The sequence below is a fragment of the Aquarana catesbeiana genome, linkage group LG06 (assembly GCF_042186555.1).
Source record: "Aquarana catesbeiana isolate 2022-GZ linkage group LG06, ASM4218655v1, whole genome shotgun sequence".
NCBI classification, from domain to species: domain Eukaryota; kingdom Metazoa; phylum Chordata; class Amphibia; order Anura; family Ranidae; genus Aquarana; species Aquarana catesbeiana.
In genome coordinates this window covers 112,056,259-112,071,123 of record NC_133329.1, presented here as the reverse complement: position 1 = coordinate 112,071,123, position 14,865 = coordinate 112,056,259, and the positions used below count along the sequence as shown (strand labels likewise).

General features: G+C 39.9%; 1 protein-coding gene across 3 annotated transcripts in view; it reads right to left on the bottom strand.

Moving 5' to 3' along the window:
- SCNN1B (sodium channel epithelial 1 subunit beta) overlaps positions 1-14,865 on the bottom strand; it is a 170,816-nt gene that overhangs the window by 38,215 nt on the left and 117,736 nt on the right. For all 3 annotated transcript variants that reach the window (XM_073636694.1, XM_073636693.1, XM_073636696.1), the window contains one exon: positions 2,964-3,081. In XM_073636694.1, coding sequence (XP_073492795.1) covers positions 2,964-3,081 — 118 coding nt within the window. The remainder of the gene's footprint in view (positions 1-2,963; positions 3,082-14,865) is intronic.

Sequence of the window (14,865 nt, the reverse complement as noted above, 5' to 3'; positions counted from 1 at the left end):
ACTTGTACGTGGCTGGGAGGAGATGGCTGCGGATCATGTCGTCCTTAGTGAGCCAGAGGACTCTGGACCGAATGCCTCAGCAAACCTACGCTGCATGGCCTCCCTGATCCTGCAAAGCCTGTGAAAGGACCCTCAGATTCGTGGTATCAAGGAGAGGGATCAGCCCACCAAGAGTAACTGTGAGGGCTTACAGTGTTCTGGTACCACCAATACCTAAGGCCCAAATTTCTGCAGAGTATATAGGGCAGGCAGTATAGTATATACAGGGGGTCCCCTACTTTCAAACATCCGACTTACAAACTACTCCTACTTACAAACGGAGGGAGACAACAGGAAGTAAGAGGAAATCTTCCCCTAGGAAGGGAAATTCTCTCCTTTAAGAGTTAATATAGGAAAAAAGGTGTCTCCACTGATGCTTTATTATCACCAAACATTGTTTCCCTAAAACCCCATAATTTTCAAAGTCCAATTGTCATTGGGACAAAAAGTGAGTTGAAATCTTCTGAACAGGGGCACAGACAGCAAAACAAATGTTACAGGGGTGTTGATAACCCTTCCCTATATTATCCAAAGCTTAAAAATAGATTTTTTGGCTGGAGCTACACTTAAAAAATGTACCTGTTCCAAATTACAAACAGATTCAACTTAAGAACAAACCTACAGTCCCTATCTTGTTTGTAACCCGGGGAACGCCTGTATACTGCTGTTCAGCGTATATAGGGCCTGGGGGCCCCACGCCTTTTCTTTTTTTAATTTGGGTGCAGGGTTCCCCTTAATATCCATACAAGACCCAAAGGGCCTGGTAATAGGCTGGGGGTTACCCATGCCGTTTTTCTCAATAATTTTCATCCATATTGCCGGGACCCGACATTACATTACAGCCGCAAGCAGTTTTAAATGACTTTTATTCCTTTAGAAATGCCATTTTGTGCAGAGACTGTTCTAAACACAGGAAACACGTGCCACTTTACAGGCATACTATAGACACCCCCCAGGTACGATATTTAAAGGAATATTTCACTTTTATTTTTTCACTTTAAGCATCATCAAATTCACTGCTCTCGAAAAAACGGACGTTTTTAAAACTGGTACTTGTGCAGATACCCGGGCTTACAGGATCTCCTGAGGCATTCCAGGAAAGTCTGTGGGCATTTCCGCCGGTCATAAAATGCCAGTGTTTTTAAAACTTTCTTTTGCATTGATACATGTCCCCTGGGGCAGGACCCGGGTCCCCAAACACTTTTTAGGACAATAACTTGTATATTAGCCTTTAAAATTCGAACTTTTGATTTCTCACGTTCGAGTCTTTATGGGTTTTCAAATGTTTGCGCAAACTTTCGGTCCGTTCACATGTTCTGGATGCGAACCAAACCGGGGGGTGTTCGGCTCATCCCTAGTGATTATGATACAATGATGGATCAACAATGTAGTAATAAGAGTGATAACTTAGAACATGTTTGTGGAAAAATTAGTACTTCCCCATTTAATCCTTTTTCTAGTATTGGCTTCAGTACCATGACTAACTATAGATATCATGATATATTGCCATTGGTTAGAAGCATTTAATGGCTCCAGTGTTAATTTTGGCAGCAAATTTCGATTTATTTTTAGTCTTATGCCCTGCACACACGGTCGGATTTTCTGACGGAAATAGTGCGATCGGACTCATTCCGTCGGAATTTCCGACACACAAAGTTTGAGAGCAGGCTATAAAATTTTCCGACAACAAAAAATCCGATCGGCTAAATTTCCGATCGTGTGTACACAAATCTGACGCACAAAATGCCATGCATGCTCAGAATGAATTAAGAGACGAAAGCTATTGGCTACTGCCCCGTTTATAGCCCCTACGTACGTGTTTTATGTCACCTCGTTTAGAACGATCGGATTTTCCGACAACTTTGTGCGACCGTGTGTATGCAAGACAAGTTTGAGCCAACATCCGTCGTAAAAAATCCATGGATTTTGTTGTCGGGATGTCCGATCAATGTCCGACCGTGTGTACGGGGCATTAGTCTTAGGACTAAAATGGCATTTTAGTTTTAGTCCCATTTTAGTCTTCTGCAATTGTTTTAGTTTTAGTTGTATATAGGCGACTAAATCTCCAGTACATTTTAGTCGACTAAAATCTCCAATACATTTTAGTCGACTAAAACTCATTTTAGTCGTCTAAAATCTAATGGGTGTAATTAAATTGCAATACATTAGTTAACCTTTCTCTACAATTTCCAAACTGATTATATACTGCTGGAGTGAAAAATCTAATATGTTATTATTTATGTATTGAGGTATGAACATGCACTACAGACCAGTGTTAATTTTGAAGTCAAATTTCAATTTAGTTTTAGTCATAGTCTTTTGACTAAAATGGCATTTTAGTTTTAGTCCCATTTTAGTCTTTTGACTAAAATGCTATTTTAGTTTTAGTCGTATTTTAGTCATCTCAATTGTTTTAGTTTTAGTCGACTAAAATAGTATTCATTTAGTCGACTAAAATGTTTTAGTCATTTTAGTCAACAAAATTAACACTGAATGGCACAGATTTTTTTTAGACTTCATATGCTGCATAGCAGTGGTGTACCTATACCACAGAACACTACCCTGGGTACCCTATCAGCGATCACGCCTGAACAAAACCTCAGGACAGTGCTCTGTGCTCTTCTCAGCCTAGAGCATGATCAGGATCTAACATATCTTATTAGACTCATGACATCCAGGCACTGCATCGTTAACCAGGCCTTCAACATGGCTTCCTCTGTATTTAACAGAGTATCGCTATTGTTATTTCTCATCTTCTAGGGCCTCCGTGTAGCCCCTGTGTAGTAGCAAAGGCTGCACAATCCTCAACACACAAAAAATAAAGTGATGTTCATCAAAATGTTTGTCAATTCAAATGCATAACGTGCTACCACTAGCCATGAAAAACAGGCAGATAAGGTTTGCAGAGTTTTGCTTTTACTTACCCCAGTCAGGATCTTCCTGGTTATTACAGTAATGAGCACCATTTAGTAGTGGAAATAGGTAATAGGCACACTTGCAGTACTTAACCATAATTTCTTGGAAACAGGATCGTAAGCAAGACTAAAAATATAATGCAAAAGAAAATCTATTTTTAAACTTGCAATATATCTAAAATAGTAATATGTTTATCAGCATTTTAACACAGAATAACTATGTATTTGCTACAATTGACAGACTAAAAGAAAAAAAAAGGACAAGTGCAAAATTTTTGGAACTTAATAACAGCCTCTTTGTCAGAAATTCTTCTCCCTGGCCAGTGCTCTTGGTCCAGAAAAAATGGTATGCTTGGAATCTACCTACAATTTGAAATACTCTACCTACAATTTTAAACAACTGTTTATTAAATAGTAAAAAGAAAAAAACATTGTACTCACAAAAGGAGAATAAGCACAGGCGTTAAATTGCACAAGACACCACCAGACGCACGACCATCGAAAAGGGCACACATTTTGTCCTCTTCCTCAGAGTTGTTTGTGTTTTAGTTTTGGTTTCCCTGAACCAAATAGGGCAGCAAGGTTTTAGTGTATATATTGATGGTTCCAGTTGGTGGAAGCCTATAGTGATCCCTACTGTTTCCCTAAGATGGAGGACTATTTGGGCCCCATGAAGATTGGACTGTCAAGAAGAGTATCACAGCTGTAGCTTGGACATTGCTTTCACTTATCTACTTTTCATGTCCACTGCAAGAACGGCAGTGTCAGGGCATTGTCCATGGCAGAGATGTCCAAAGACCTGGCATTCCTGCCAGTACTTTGTATGGGCACAGGAATCCACACTGGTGCAATTGGGTGAAACAAGAGCGCGCACAGATGCGTCCTGGAACACGCATACGCGCTGCTACATAGTTATGCATGCTCTCAGCACAGTCCAAACAGTCTTTATAAGGAAGTCAGTCACTCTCTGCAATTGCTGGTTGATCTTTGGCTCTATCAGTGCTTTTATTCCTGTGATCCTGTGAATCCACTTGCTGCTATGAATTCCTATTTCCAACTCAGCTTGCCCTGCATGTGTCTTCTGCTTGCCTCCTGACCTGGCCCCAGCTTGTTTAACAGATCTTCTCTCTCTGCTCTCCTGTGTATGACCCCCGACTATCCACCTGACTACGCTTCCTCTGATCCCCACCTGGCACCTGACCTTGGCTTTGAACTGACTTCTCTCCCGTTCTCTGTGCTACCAAAGTCCCACCATTTGGGAAAGGACCAGCTAACCCAAGGTCCACTTTAACATCTACCTCTTAAAGGCACTCCAGGTAGTTTCAATACTCCTGCCACTTTGTTAGGTTCAATTGCTTGGTAACACAAACTGCTAATCAGCCAATCACATGGCAGCACATGACTTGCTGAAGATCAAACCAAGCATCAGAATGGTGAAGAAAGGGGATTTAAGTGACTTTGAACGTGCATGGTTGTTGGTGCCAGACAGGCTGGTCTGAGTATTTAAAAAACTGCGGATCTACTTGGATTTTCACGCACAACCATCTCTAGGGTTTACAGAGAATGGCACGAATAAGAAAAGAAAAATACCCAGTGAGTGGCAGTTGTGTGGACAAAAATGCCTTGTTGATGTCAGAGGTCAGAGGAGAATGATGATGATAGAAAGGCAGTAACTCAAATAACCACGTGTTACAACCAAGGTATGCATAATATCAACTCTGGATGCACAACACATCTAACCTTGAAGCAGATGGACTACAGCAGCAGAAGACCACACCGGGTGCCACTCCTGTCAGCTAAGAACAGGAAACTGAGGCTACAATTTGCACAGGCTCACCAAAATTGTACAATAGAAGAGTGAAAAAATGTTGCCTGGTCTGAAGAGTCTCGATTTCAGCTATGATATTCTGATGATAGGGTCAGAATTTGGCATAAACAGCATGGAAGCATGGATCCATCCTGCCTTGTATCAATGGTTCAGGCTGGTGGTGGTGGTCTAATGGTGTGGGGGATAATTTGTTGGCACATTTTGGGCCCCTTAGTACTACTTGAGCATTGTTTAAACGCCAAGGCTTACCTGAGTATTGTTGCTGACCATGTCCATCCCTTTATGACTACAGTGTACCCATCTCCTAATGGCTCCTTCCAGCAGGATAATACACCATGTCACAAAGCTCAAATGATCTCACCACTGGTTTCTTGAAGATGATAATGAGGTCACTGTACTCCAATGGCCTCAGTCACCAGATCTCAATCCAAAAAAACACATTTGGGATGTGGTGGAATGGTAAATTAGCATCATGGTCCCCCTTGAGCTTGAGTCTTTGGCAAGCCTTAGAGAGTGGAGCCACGAACATTGGCCTGATGAGCATTTTAACGACATATGTTTGTGAGTAGATATTTATTATGCTTGACTGTCAAAAAAAATTGTGTTGGATAATGCACTAGGCCAGTGTGCCCTCTGTGTTTATCTATTTGCACTGTGTTTCTGAGTACAACCCCAGTACTAGATGGCAGTAAGGCTTCAAGGGGATTATCCATTTCTGCAACTGAGCGACTTTTCCTGTTGGGCTATGACGTTTATGCGCAGGGGTTTATCATTGATGCTATATTATATGCTTGAGATCTTAGCAAATAGGTTTTTAAACAGATCAGAGTTTGATCATTTGGATGTTTTTATTGTGGTAAAATAATTGTCATGCAATATTTGAAAAACACATATTAATTTGCCTGATTTTAACTTGAAGGATAAGTAATCTTTGTATGTTCTCACCCCTTCCCCTCTCCCACTGTGCTGATCTACTCCCACTGTGCTGATTTTTCAGATTTCTGGTATAGTAGTAGATTTAACTCTGTTTTTATTGATAATAGTTGTGTTTCTAGAGTTTTATTGCATGTTTGTTTCCAGATGTGTTCAAATTTATCATAAAGCTTTCTTATGTCTAGAGGCTCTGTAACCTTTTCTCAACAGAAAATAACTTTAAAGGATGTTTCAATAAAACTGCTCTTTAGAAGTCCTTTCCATAAATATACAAATTTAATATACTCATTAACAATTGCTTGCAATATTACAATGATTCACTTGTACAAATTACAGGCTTAACCCACTAATATGAACACAACAGTCCAATCTATTCTTCTCTTGACTAATGGCTGATGATCTATTAAAATGCACCCCGGTATTTGCAGGACTATAATTTGGATAGAACAGAAGAATGATCACAGAGCTACCTGGGCACAGTCACAAATATTTCTTAACTATTTGCCAGCCAAAAACACATATTTTAGCTATTCCGTATTGAGTTATTTGCTCCTGGATTAACGTACACTGTGTTCTTATGCAGATCCCCTGTGGCTTGACAAGAGTTTCTATGTCTTATTATTTTAATTAAGTCACTGCAAAACAAGAGCAGCTATTAAGATTTTCAGTTTCTCAATGACCTGGCTTTTCCCCACAATACACATTGGAGTACTCATCTCAGCATTGTAGAGAGACTGGCTCAGCATTTGGCAAGCTATGAACACCAAATTACTGGCATTATAACCAGAGAAAACGTACAGGAATGTTGCATCAGAGATGGGCAGATGAACTGTGCAAAAACAGAGTTACATTTTAAAATATATTTTTTTCCACAAAAGTACATATCCTTGATTAATAACCACAACCATGCATTTTTTATAGGCAGATTGCAAAAACACATATATACAACACATATATATAAAACAGAAAACAAATCCATGTTATCCAGGCACTAACTAAACAGTACCAATTTCTCTCTGGCAGATGAAGGGCTTCCCCCAGTCACCAGCAAAAAAAACAAGCATTTTGCAGATCTTTTCTTACTCTTACAAAGCAATTCTCACATCAAAAACATGGAAAAAGTTAATAATAAAAAAAAAAAATTATATATATATATATATATATATATATATATATATATATATATATATATATATATATATATATATGCAGTGGGGACGGAAAGTATTCAGACCCCCTTAAATTTTTCACTCTTTGTTATATTGCAGCCGTTTGCTAAAATCATTTAAGTTCATTTTTTTCCTCATTAATGTACACACAGCACCCCATATTGACAGAAAAATACAGAATTGTTGACATTTTGCGCAGATTTATTAAAAAAGAAAAACTGAAATATCACATGGTCCTAAGTATTCAGACCCTTTGCTCAGTATTTAGTAGAAGCACCCTTTTGATCTAATACAGCCATGAGACTTTTTGGGAAAGATGCAACAAGTTTTTCACACCTGGATTTGGGAATCCTCTGCCATTCCTCCTTGCAGATCCTCTCCAGTTCTGTCAGGTTGGATGGTAAACGTTGGTGGACAGCCATTTTTAGGTCTCTCCAGAGATGCTCAATTGGGTTTAAGTCAGGGCTCTGGCTGGGCCATTCAAGAACAGTCACGGAGTTGTTGTGAAGCCACTCCTTCGTTATTTTAGCTGTGTGCTTAGGGTCATTGTCTTGTTGGAAGGTAAACCTTCGGCCCAGTCTGAGGTCCTAAGCACTCTGGAGAAGGTTTTCGTCCATGATATCCCTGTACTTGGCCGCATTCATCTTTCCCTTGATTGCAACCAGTCGTCCTGTCCCTGCAGCTGAAAAACACCCCCACAGCATGATGCTGCCACCATCATGCTTCACTGTTGGGACTGTATTGGACAGGTGATGAGCAGTGCCTGGTTTTCTCCACACATACCGCTTAGAATTAAGGACAAAAAGTTCTATCTTGGTCTCATAAGACCAAAGAATCTTATTTCTCATCATCTTGGAGTCCTTCAGGTGTTTTTTAGCAAAATCTATGCGGGCTTTCATGTGTCTTGCACTGAGGAGAGGCTTCCGTCGGGCCACTCTGCCATAAAGCCCTGACTGGTGGAGGGCTGCAGTGATGGTTGACTTTCTACAACTTTCTCCCATCTCCCGACTGCATCTCTGGAGCTCAGCCACAGTGATCTTTGGGTTCTTCTTTACCTCTCTCATCAAGGCTCTTCTCCCCCGATAGCTCAGTTTGGCTGGACGGCCAGCTCTAGGAAGGGTTCTGGTTGTCCCAAACGTCTTCCATTTAAGGATTATGGAGGCCACTGTGCTTTTAGGAACCTTAAGTGCAGCAGAAATGTTTTTGTAACCTTGGCCAGATCTGTGCCTTGCCACAATTCTGTCTCTGAGCTCTTCAGGCAGTTCCTTTGACCCCATGATTCTCATTTGCTCTGACATGCACTTTGAGCGGTAAGATCTTATATAGATAGGTGTGTGGCTTTCCTAATCAAGTCCAATCAGTATAATCAAACACAGCTGGACTCAAATGAAGGTGTAGAACCATCTCAAGGATGATCAGAAGAAATGGACAGCACCTGAGTTAAATATATGAGTGTCACAGCAAAGGGTCTGAATACTTAGGACCATGTGATATTTCAGTTTTTCTTTTTTAATAAATCTGCAAAAATTTCAACAATTCTGTGTTTTTCTGTCAATATGGGGTGCTGTGTGTACATTAATGAGGAAAAAAAATGAACTTAAATGATTTTAGCAAATGGCTGCAATATAACAAAGAGTGAAAAATGTAAGGGGGTCTGAATACTTTCCGTTCCCACTATATATATATATATATATATATATATATATATATATATCATACACAGTATATAAAGGTACATTGTAATCTAAAAAAATAAATAACGTAAATAATAAAATAAATAAAAAGTTGAAAGCGCCCCAGCCCCCTGTGCTCACACTCAAAGGCATCACAACAAACGTCAGATTGAGAGCAATAATTCTAGTGCCAGACCTCTTGTGTAACCCTAAACTAGTAATTGGTAAATGCTTTTAAAGCGTCGCCTATGGATATTTTTTCTAAGTTAGTTTGTCGCCGTTCCACAGGCATACACAATTTTAAAGCGTGACATGCTTGGTATCTATTTACTTAGTGTATCATCTTTTATATTTAAACAAAAAAAATGGGAATTATATTATATTTGTGTGCACTAAATTCAATAAAGTGTATTTTTTCCAAAAAAAATTGTGTTTGATAAACCACTGAGCAAATATCGTGCGACATAAAAAATTGCAACAACAACCATTTTATTCTCCAGGGCCTCTGCTTAAAAAATACATAATATTTGGGGGTTCTAAGTAATCTTCTAGCAAAACAAAAATACACATTTTTACATGTATGTAAGAAATGTCAGAATTGGCCCGGGGTAAAATGGTTAAAAGTTTAACTTGTAGCCAGTTGTATTTTAAAAAGTTGCAAACTAAACAAACGGCACAAAACAAAAAATAAATCCTCAACATCCGGGCACTAACTAAACAGTACAGATTCCTCTCTGACAGGTGAAGGATTTACCCCAGTCACCAAAAAAAAAAAAAAAAAACCCAATGTTTTGCAAATCTTTTCTTTCTCTTACAGAAAAATTTCATGTAGCTCTCTCTCATATAGTTTTCCTGAGTCCCAGGCTAGAGCATCCTCTTGTTCCAGCCCTTTCTTATTTATCCTACCTGCTGCTGGTCAAAAGTGGGAAGCAAATCTGCTTTAGATTCCACACTGCCAAGGTGGCTTGGAAAACATGGACTGTATTCCACCTTAGTTTCCTACATATACAAGCATGCAGGTGAAACATACCATTTCTTGAACCACCTCGCCCTTCATTATGTTACAATGATTGAACTTCTAGCTATACAATATCAATATGTATAACAAAAAAATCATACAACATAGCTCAAACCTCAATTTGGAAAATAGGTGTATTTTAAATGATAGAGACAGACTATCAACAACAAATTCCAGAAAAAAACACATAATACAAATGTTATAAATCGAGTTGCAGTTTGGTGAGTAAAATAAGTATTTGATCCCCAACCAAAACATGACTTAGTACTTGGTGGAAAAACCCTTGTTGGCAAACACAGAGGTAAGATGTTTCTTGTAGTTGGTTACCAGGTTTGTACACATCTCAGAAGGGATTTTGGTCCACTATTCTTTACAGATTTTTTTCTAAATCCTTAAGGGTTCTTGGCTTTCGCTTGGCAACTCGAAGTTTCAGCTTCCTCCATACATTTTTTATAGGATTAAGGTCTGGAGACTGGCTAGGCCACTCCATGACCTTAATGTGCTTCTTCTTGAGCCAATTCATGTTTGTCTTGGCGGTATGTTTTGGGTCATTGTCATGCTGGAAGACCCATCTACGACCCATCTTAAGTGTTCTGGCTGAGGGAAGAAGGTTCTAATCCACGATTTTACAATAAATGGCCCCACCTAATGGCCCTTTAATGTGGCAAAGTCAGCCTGTATCTTTTGCAGAGAAACAGCCCCAAAGCATGTTTCCACCTTCATGCTTGACTGTAGATATCAAAGAGTTTGCCAAACTCCAACACAGGATGGGGCTGTGGGAGTTTACGGTAGCACAGTGCCATGTCCTGAATGTCAATAGTTAAATAGAAAAATGCAAAGATGGACTTTTCAGGCACCAATTAAAAAAAAATTATAAAATTTATTAAACACATAATACAAAAAAACATTATTAAAATATTGCAAGTAAAATGCAAAAAACTAGCTAAACCTCTCCAATATGGATCATGTAAGTCAAAAACATATCAGTACAGGCATATATCCCTGTATTGGATTATGACATGCAAGAAAGCTCTACATATTTCGCGAGTGATCGCTTCTTCGGGAGCTTGTTAATTATTCATGATAGAAAAATGTAAATGGCATGGGTCTGAATAAATGTTGTATGCTCCAAAGCTACAGTTGTGCTCATAAGTTTACATACCCTGGCAGAATTTATGATTTCTTGGCCATTTTTCAGAAAATAGAAATGATAACACAAAAACTTTTCTTTCACTAATGATTAGTGTTTGGCTGAAGCCATTTATTATCAGTCAACTATGTTTACTCTTTTTAAATCATAATGGCAACAGAAACTACCCAAATGACCCTGATCAAAAGTTTACATAACCTGGTGATTTTGGCCTGATAACATGCACCTAAGTTGACACTAAGGCCCCTTTCACACCGAGGCGTCAGCGGTAAAGCGCCGCTATTTTTAGGGGTGCTTTACCATCGTTTTTGCGGTGGTTTAAAGGGTTAAAACAGCCACTGCAGCGGTGCTTTGCCGGTGGTTCAGCGGCACTGTCCATTCATTTTAATAGGCAGGGGCGGTTTAGGAGCAATGAATACACCGCTCCTTCACCACTCCAAAGATGCTGCTTGCAGGAGTTTTTTTAACGTCCTGCCAGCACATCGCCTCAGTGTGAAACCACTTGGGCTTTCACATGGAGACTGCAGGGGAGCCATTTTTCAGACACTTTGCAGGTGCTATTTTTAGCCCAAAGCACCTGAAAAACACCTCAGTGTGAAAGGGGTCAAAGGGGTTTGAATGGCTATTAAAGGTAATCATCCTCACCTGTGATCTACTTGCTTGTAATTAGTGTGTGTGCATAAAAGGTCAATGGACTGCTGACAGACCCCTGCATCTTTCATCCAGTGCTGCACTGACTTTCTGGATTCTGAGTCATGGGGAAAGCAAAAGAATTAACAAAGGATCTGTGGGAAAAGATAGTTGAACTGTATAAAACAGGAAAAGGATATAAAAAGATATTCAAGGAATTGAGAATGCCAATCAGCAGTGTTCAAACTCTAATCAAGAAGTGGAAAATGAGGGGTTCTGTTGAAACCAAACCACGGTCAGATAGACCAATTAAAATTTAAGCCATAACTGCCAGGAAAATTGTTTGGGATGCAAAGAAAAACCCACCAATAACTTCAGGTGAAATACAGGACTCTCTGAAAACATGTGGTGTGGCTGTTTCAAGATGCACAATAAGGAGGCACTTGAAGAAAGATGGGCTGCATGGTCGAGTCACCAGAAGAAAGCCATTACTACGCAAATGCCACAAAGTATCCTGCTTATAATACGCCAAACAGCACAGAGACAAGCCTCAAACCTTCTGGCACAAAGTCATTTGGAGTGATGACACCAAAATTGAGCTTTTTGGCCATGATGAACACCATTCCTACTGTGAAACACAGAGGTGGATCATTGATGTTTTGGGGATGTGTGAGCTACAAAGGCACAGGAAATTTGGTCAAAATTCATGGAAACATGAATGCAGTAGGTTTTCAAAAAAAATACTGGAGGAACATTTGCATTCATCGGCCAGGAAGCTGCGCATGGGACGTACTTGGACATTCCAACGTGACAATAATCCAAAACATAAGGCCAAGTCGACCTGTCGTTGGCTACAGCAGAATAAACTGAAGGTTCTGGAGTGGCCATCTCAGTATCCTGACCTGAATATCATTGAGCCACTCTGGGGAGATCTCAAACGTGCAGTTTATGCAAGACAGCCCAAGAATTTACAGGAACGGGAGGCTTTTTGCCAAGAAGAATGGGCAGCTTTACCATCTGAGAAGATAAATAGCCTCATCTACAAATACCACAAAAGACGTCAATCTGTCATTAATGTTAAAGGGGGCAATACACAGTATTAGGAACTGGGGTATGGAAACTTTTGATCGGGGTCATTTGGCTAGTTTCTGTTGTGATTATGATTTAAAAAGAGTAAACACAGTTGATCAATCATATTCTCTGAAAAGTGGCCAAGAAATCATAAATTCTGCCAGGGTATTTAAACTTATGAGCACAACTGTATATGCTTCAGGAGTGGAACTGTATTTGGCGGTGAGCACCGCCACCTTATAATAATGGTAAATCGTATATATAAACTCTGTATCGAGGTAGAGGGGGTTGTATCTAAAGTAAACCGCCAACAACAGATAACTTGATATAGACTTGTAGTAGAGCAGCACAATAGATTAACAGATATCAGTTCCAAACCATCTTATCAGAGTAGATGTAGTGGTGATGGGTAAAGGGATCCACGGACAGATGACCGGCTGGGGAGGTTGCCATTAGGGATGGTGTTCTTAGGGTCATAGTCAGCATGTTTCTGCCTCCAAACACGGTGAGTTGAGTTAATCCCAAAGAGCTCAATTTTGGTCTCATTTAACCACAACATTTTCTCCCAATTCTTCTCTGAATCACTTAGATGTTCATTGGCAAACTTCAGAAGGGTCTGTACATGTGCTTTCTTGAGGAGGGAGACCTTGCGGGCGCTGCAGGATTTCAATCCATAGCGATGTATGGTTTGTTTGGTGACTGTGGTCCCAACTGCCTTGAGATCATTCACAAGCTCTGTGTAGTTCGGGGCTGCTCCCTCACTTTCCCTCACTCTCATGATCATCCGTAACTCATGAGGTGAAATCTTGCATGGAGCTCCAGTCCAAGGGCAATTGATGGTTATTTTGTATTTCTTCCATTTGCGAATAATCGCTCCACCAGTTGTCTCCTTCTCACCAAGCTTTTTGCTGATGGTAGCCCATTCCACTCTTGTGCACGTCTACAATCTTGTCCCTGATGTCCTTTGATAGCTCTTTGGTCTTTCCCATGATGGTGAGGCTTGAATGGAAGAAAGAGATTCTGTGGACTGGTGTCTTTTATACATATAACGAGTTTTCATTAGGAGCACCTTCTTAAATTGATAGGACTAATCTGTGTACCACATGAGCACATACTGTAGACAGTCTGTGGGAGCCAGAATTATTGGTGGTTGGTAGAAGATCAAATACTTATTTTACTCATTGAATTGCAACTTAATTTATAACATTTGTATCATGTGTTTTTTCTGGATTTTTGGTTGATATTCTGTCTCTATCATTTAAAATACACCTATGATAAAAATTATAGACCCTTCATTTCTTTGTAAGTGGGCAAACTTACAAAATCTGCATGGTATCAAATAAGTATTTTCCCCACTGTATACACAAGGCAACTAAACTTCACCCGAAAGCATTATTGAACACATCACTTTAATTAGTGCATGTCTACAAATTCTGAATAACAGTGGAGTGTTTTTGTTAAAATGCAAATGGGTTCTTTGATGTAAGGAATCAGAATCCTCAATTGCCCTACACATTCTCTGCTAGGGTTCCCAGCTACATCGACCTTGCCAGTGCCAGGACAAGGTCATCCAGTGCCCATGGCAAAGATGGAAAATTGTCTTTCCCCAGCACCCCACCACCACACAACCCTCCTCCTAATGGACACCCCTAAGGGGGAATTGGTTGGAGCCAATAGTGGCACATGCCAAAATGTTTGTAATGTTTCTACCATGCAGTGAAATAGTATCAATGTTTGTGGTACACTGCAGCGAACTGAAAAGTTTAAAATCAGTGCACAAATATTGGGCTAACAGTGGTGAAGAAACAAAATGTCCCTGGGTTGTGGTGTCACTGAAACTAAAAAAATGACCCTGCATCAGGGGTGTAATTGAAATGAGAAAATGTCCCTAAGTTGGCAGTGTGACTAGAATTAAAAAAAATATCCCTCAGTCCGAGCTGTCATAGAAAAACAAATATGTCTGAGTCGGCGGTGTCACTGGAAGGAAAACTTTTTCCTGAATTGGTGAAGTCACTGGAAGGGAAAAAATGTCCCTTAGTCTGTGGTGTCACTGCAAGGAAAAAATGTCCCTGCATTGGTGGTATTACTGAGAAGAAAAAAATGCCCTTGTGACGGTGGTGCCACTGAGAGGAAAAAGTGTCCCTGCATCAGTGATGTCACTAGAGTGCAGAGTGGGACTCTTTAGCTGAAGTAGGTGGAGTAAAATCTTCAGTGAAAGCACATCATTGCACCATAAAATATAATAAGCCATAGCCAATTCTCTGGCATACATTCACAAACATTAGTTTTGGATGGACTGACCCTTCAAAGTGATATTTAACTTAAAATCAAAAATGTAATCTATTGCAGCTTACTTGGCTTAGGTAAGTATAAGGGGGATGGGTGGCTGCATACAGAAGGTGTTTTACCTTAATGCAGCATTAATGTAAAAAACCTTCG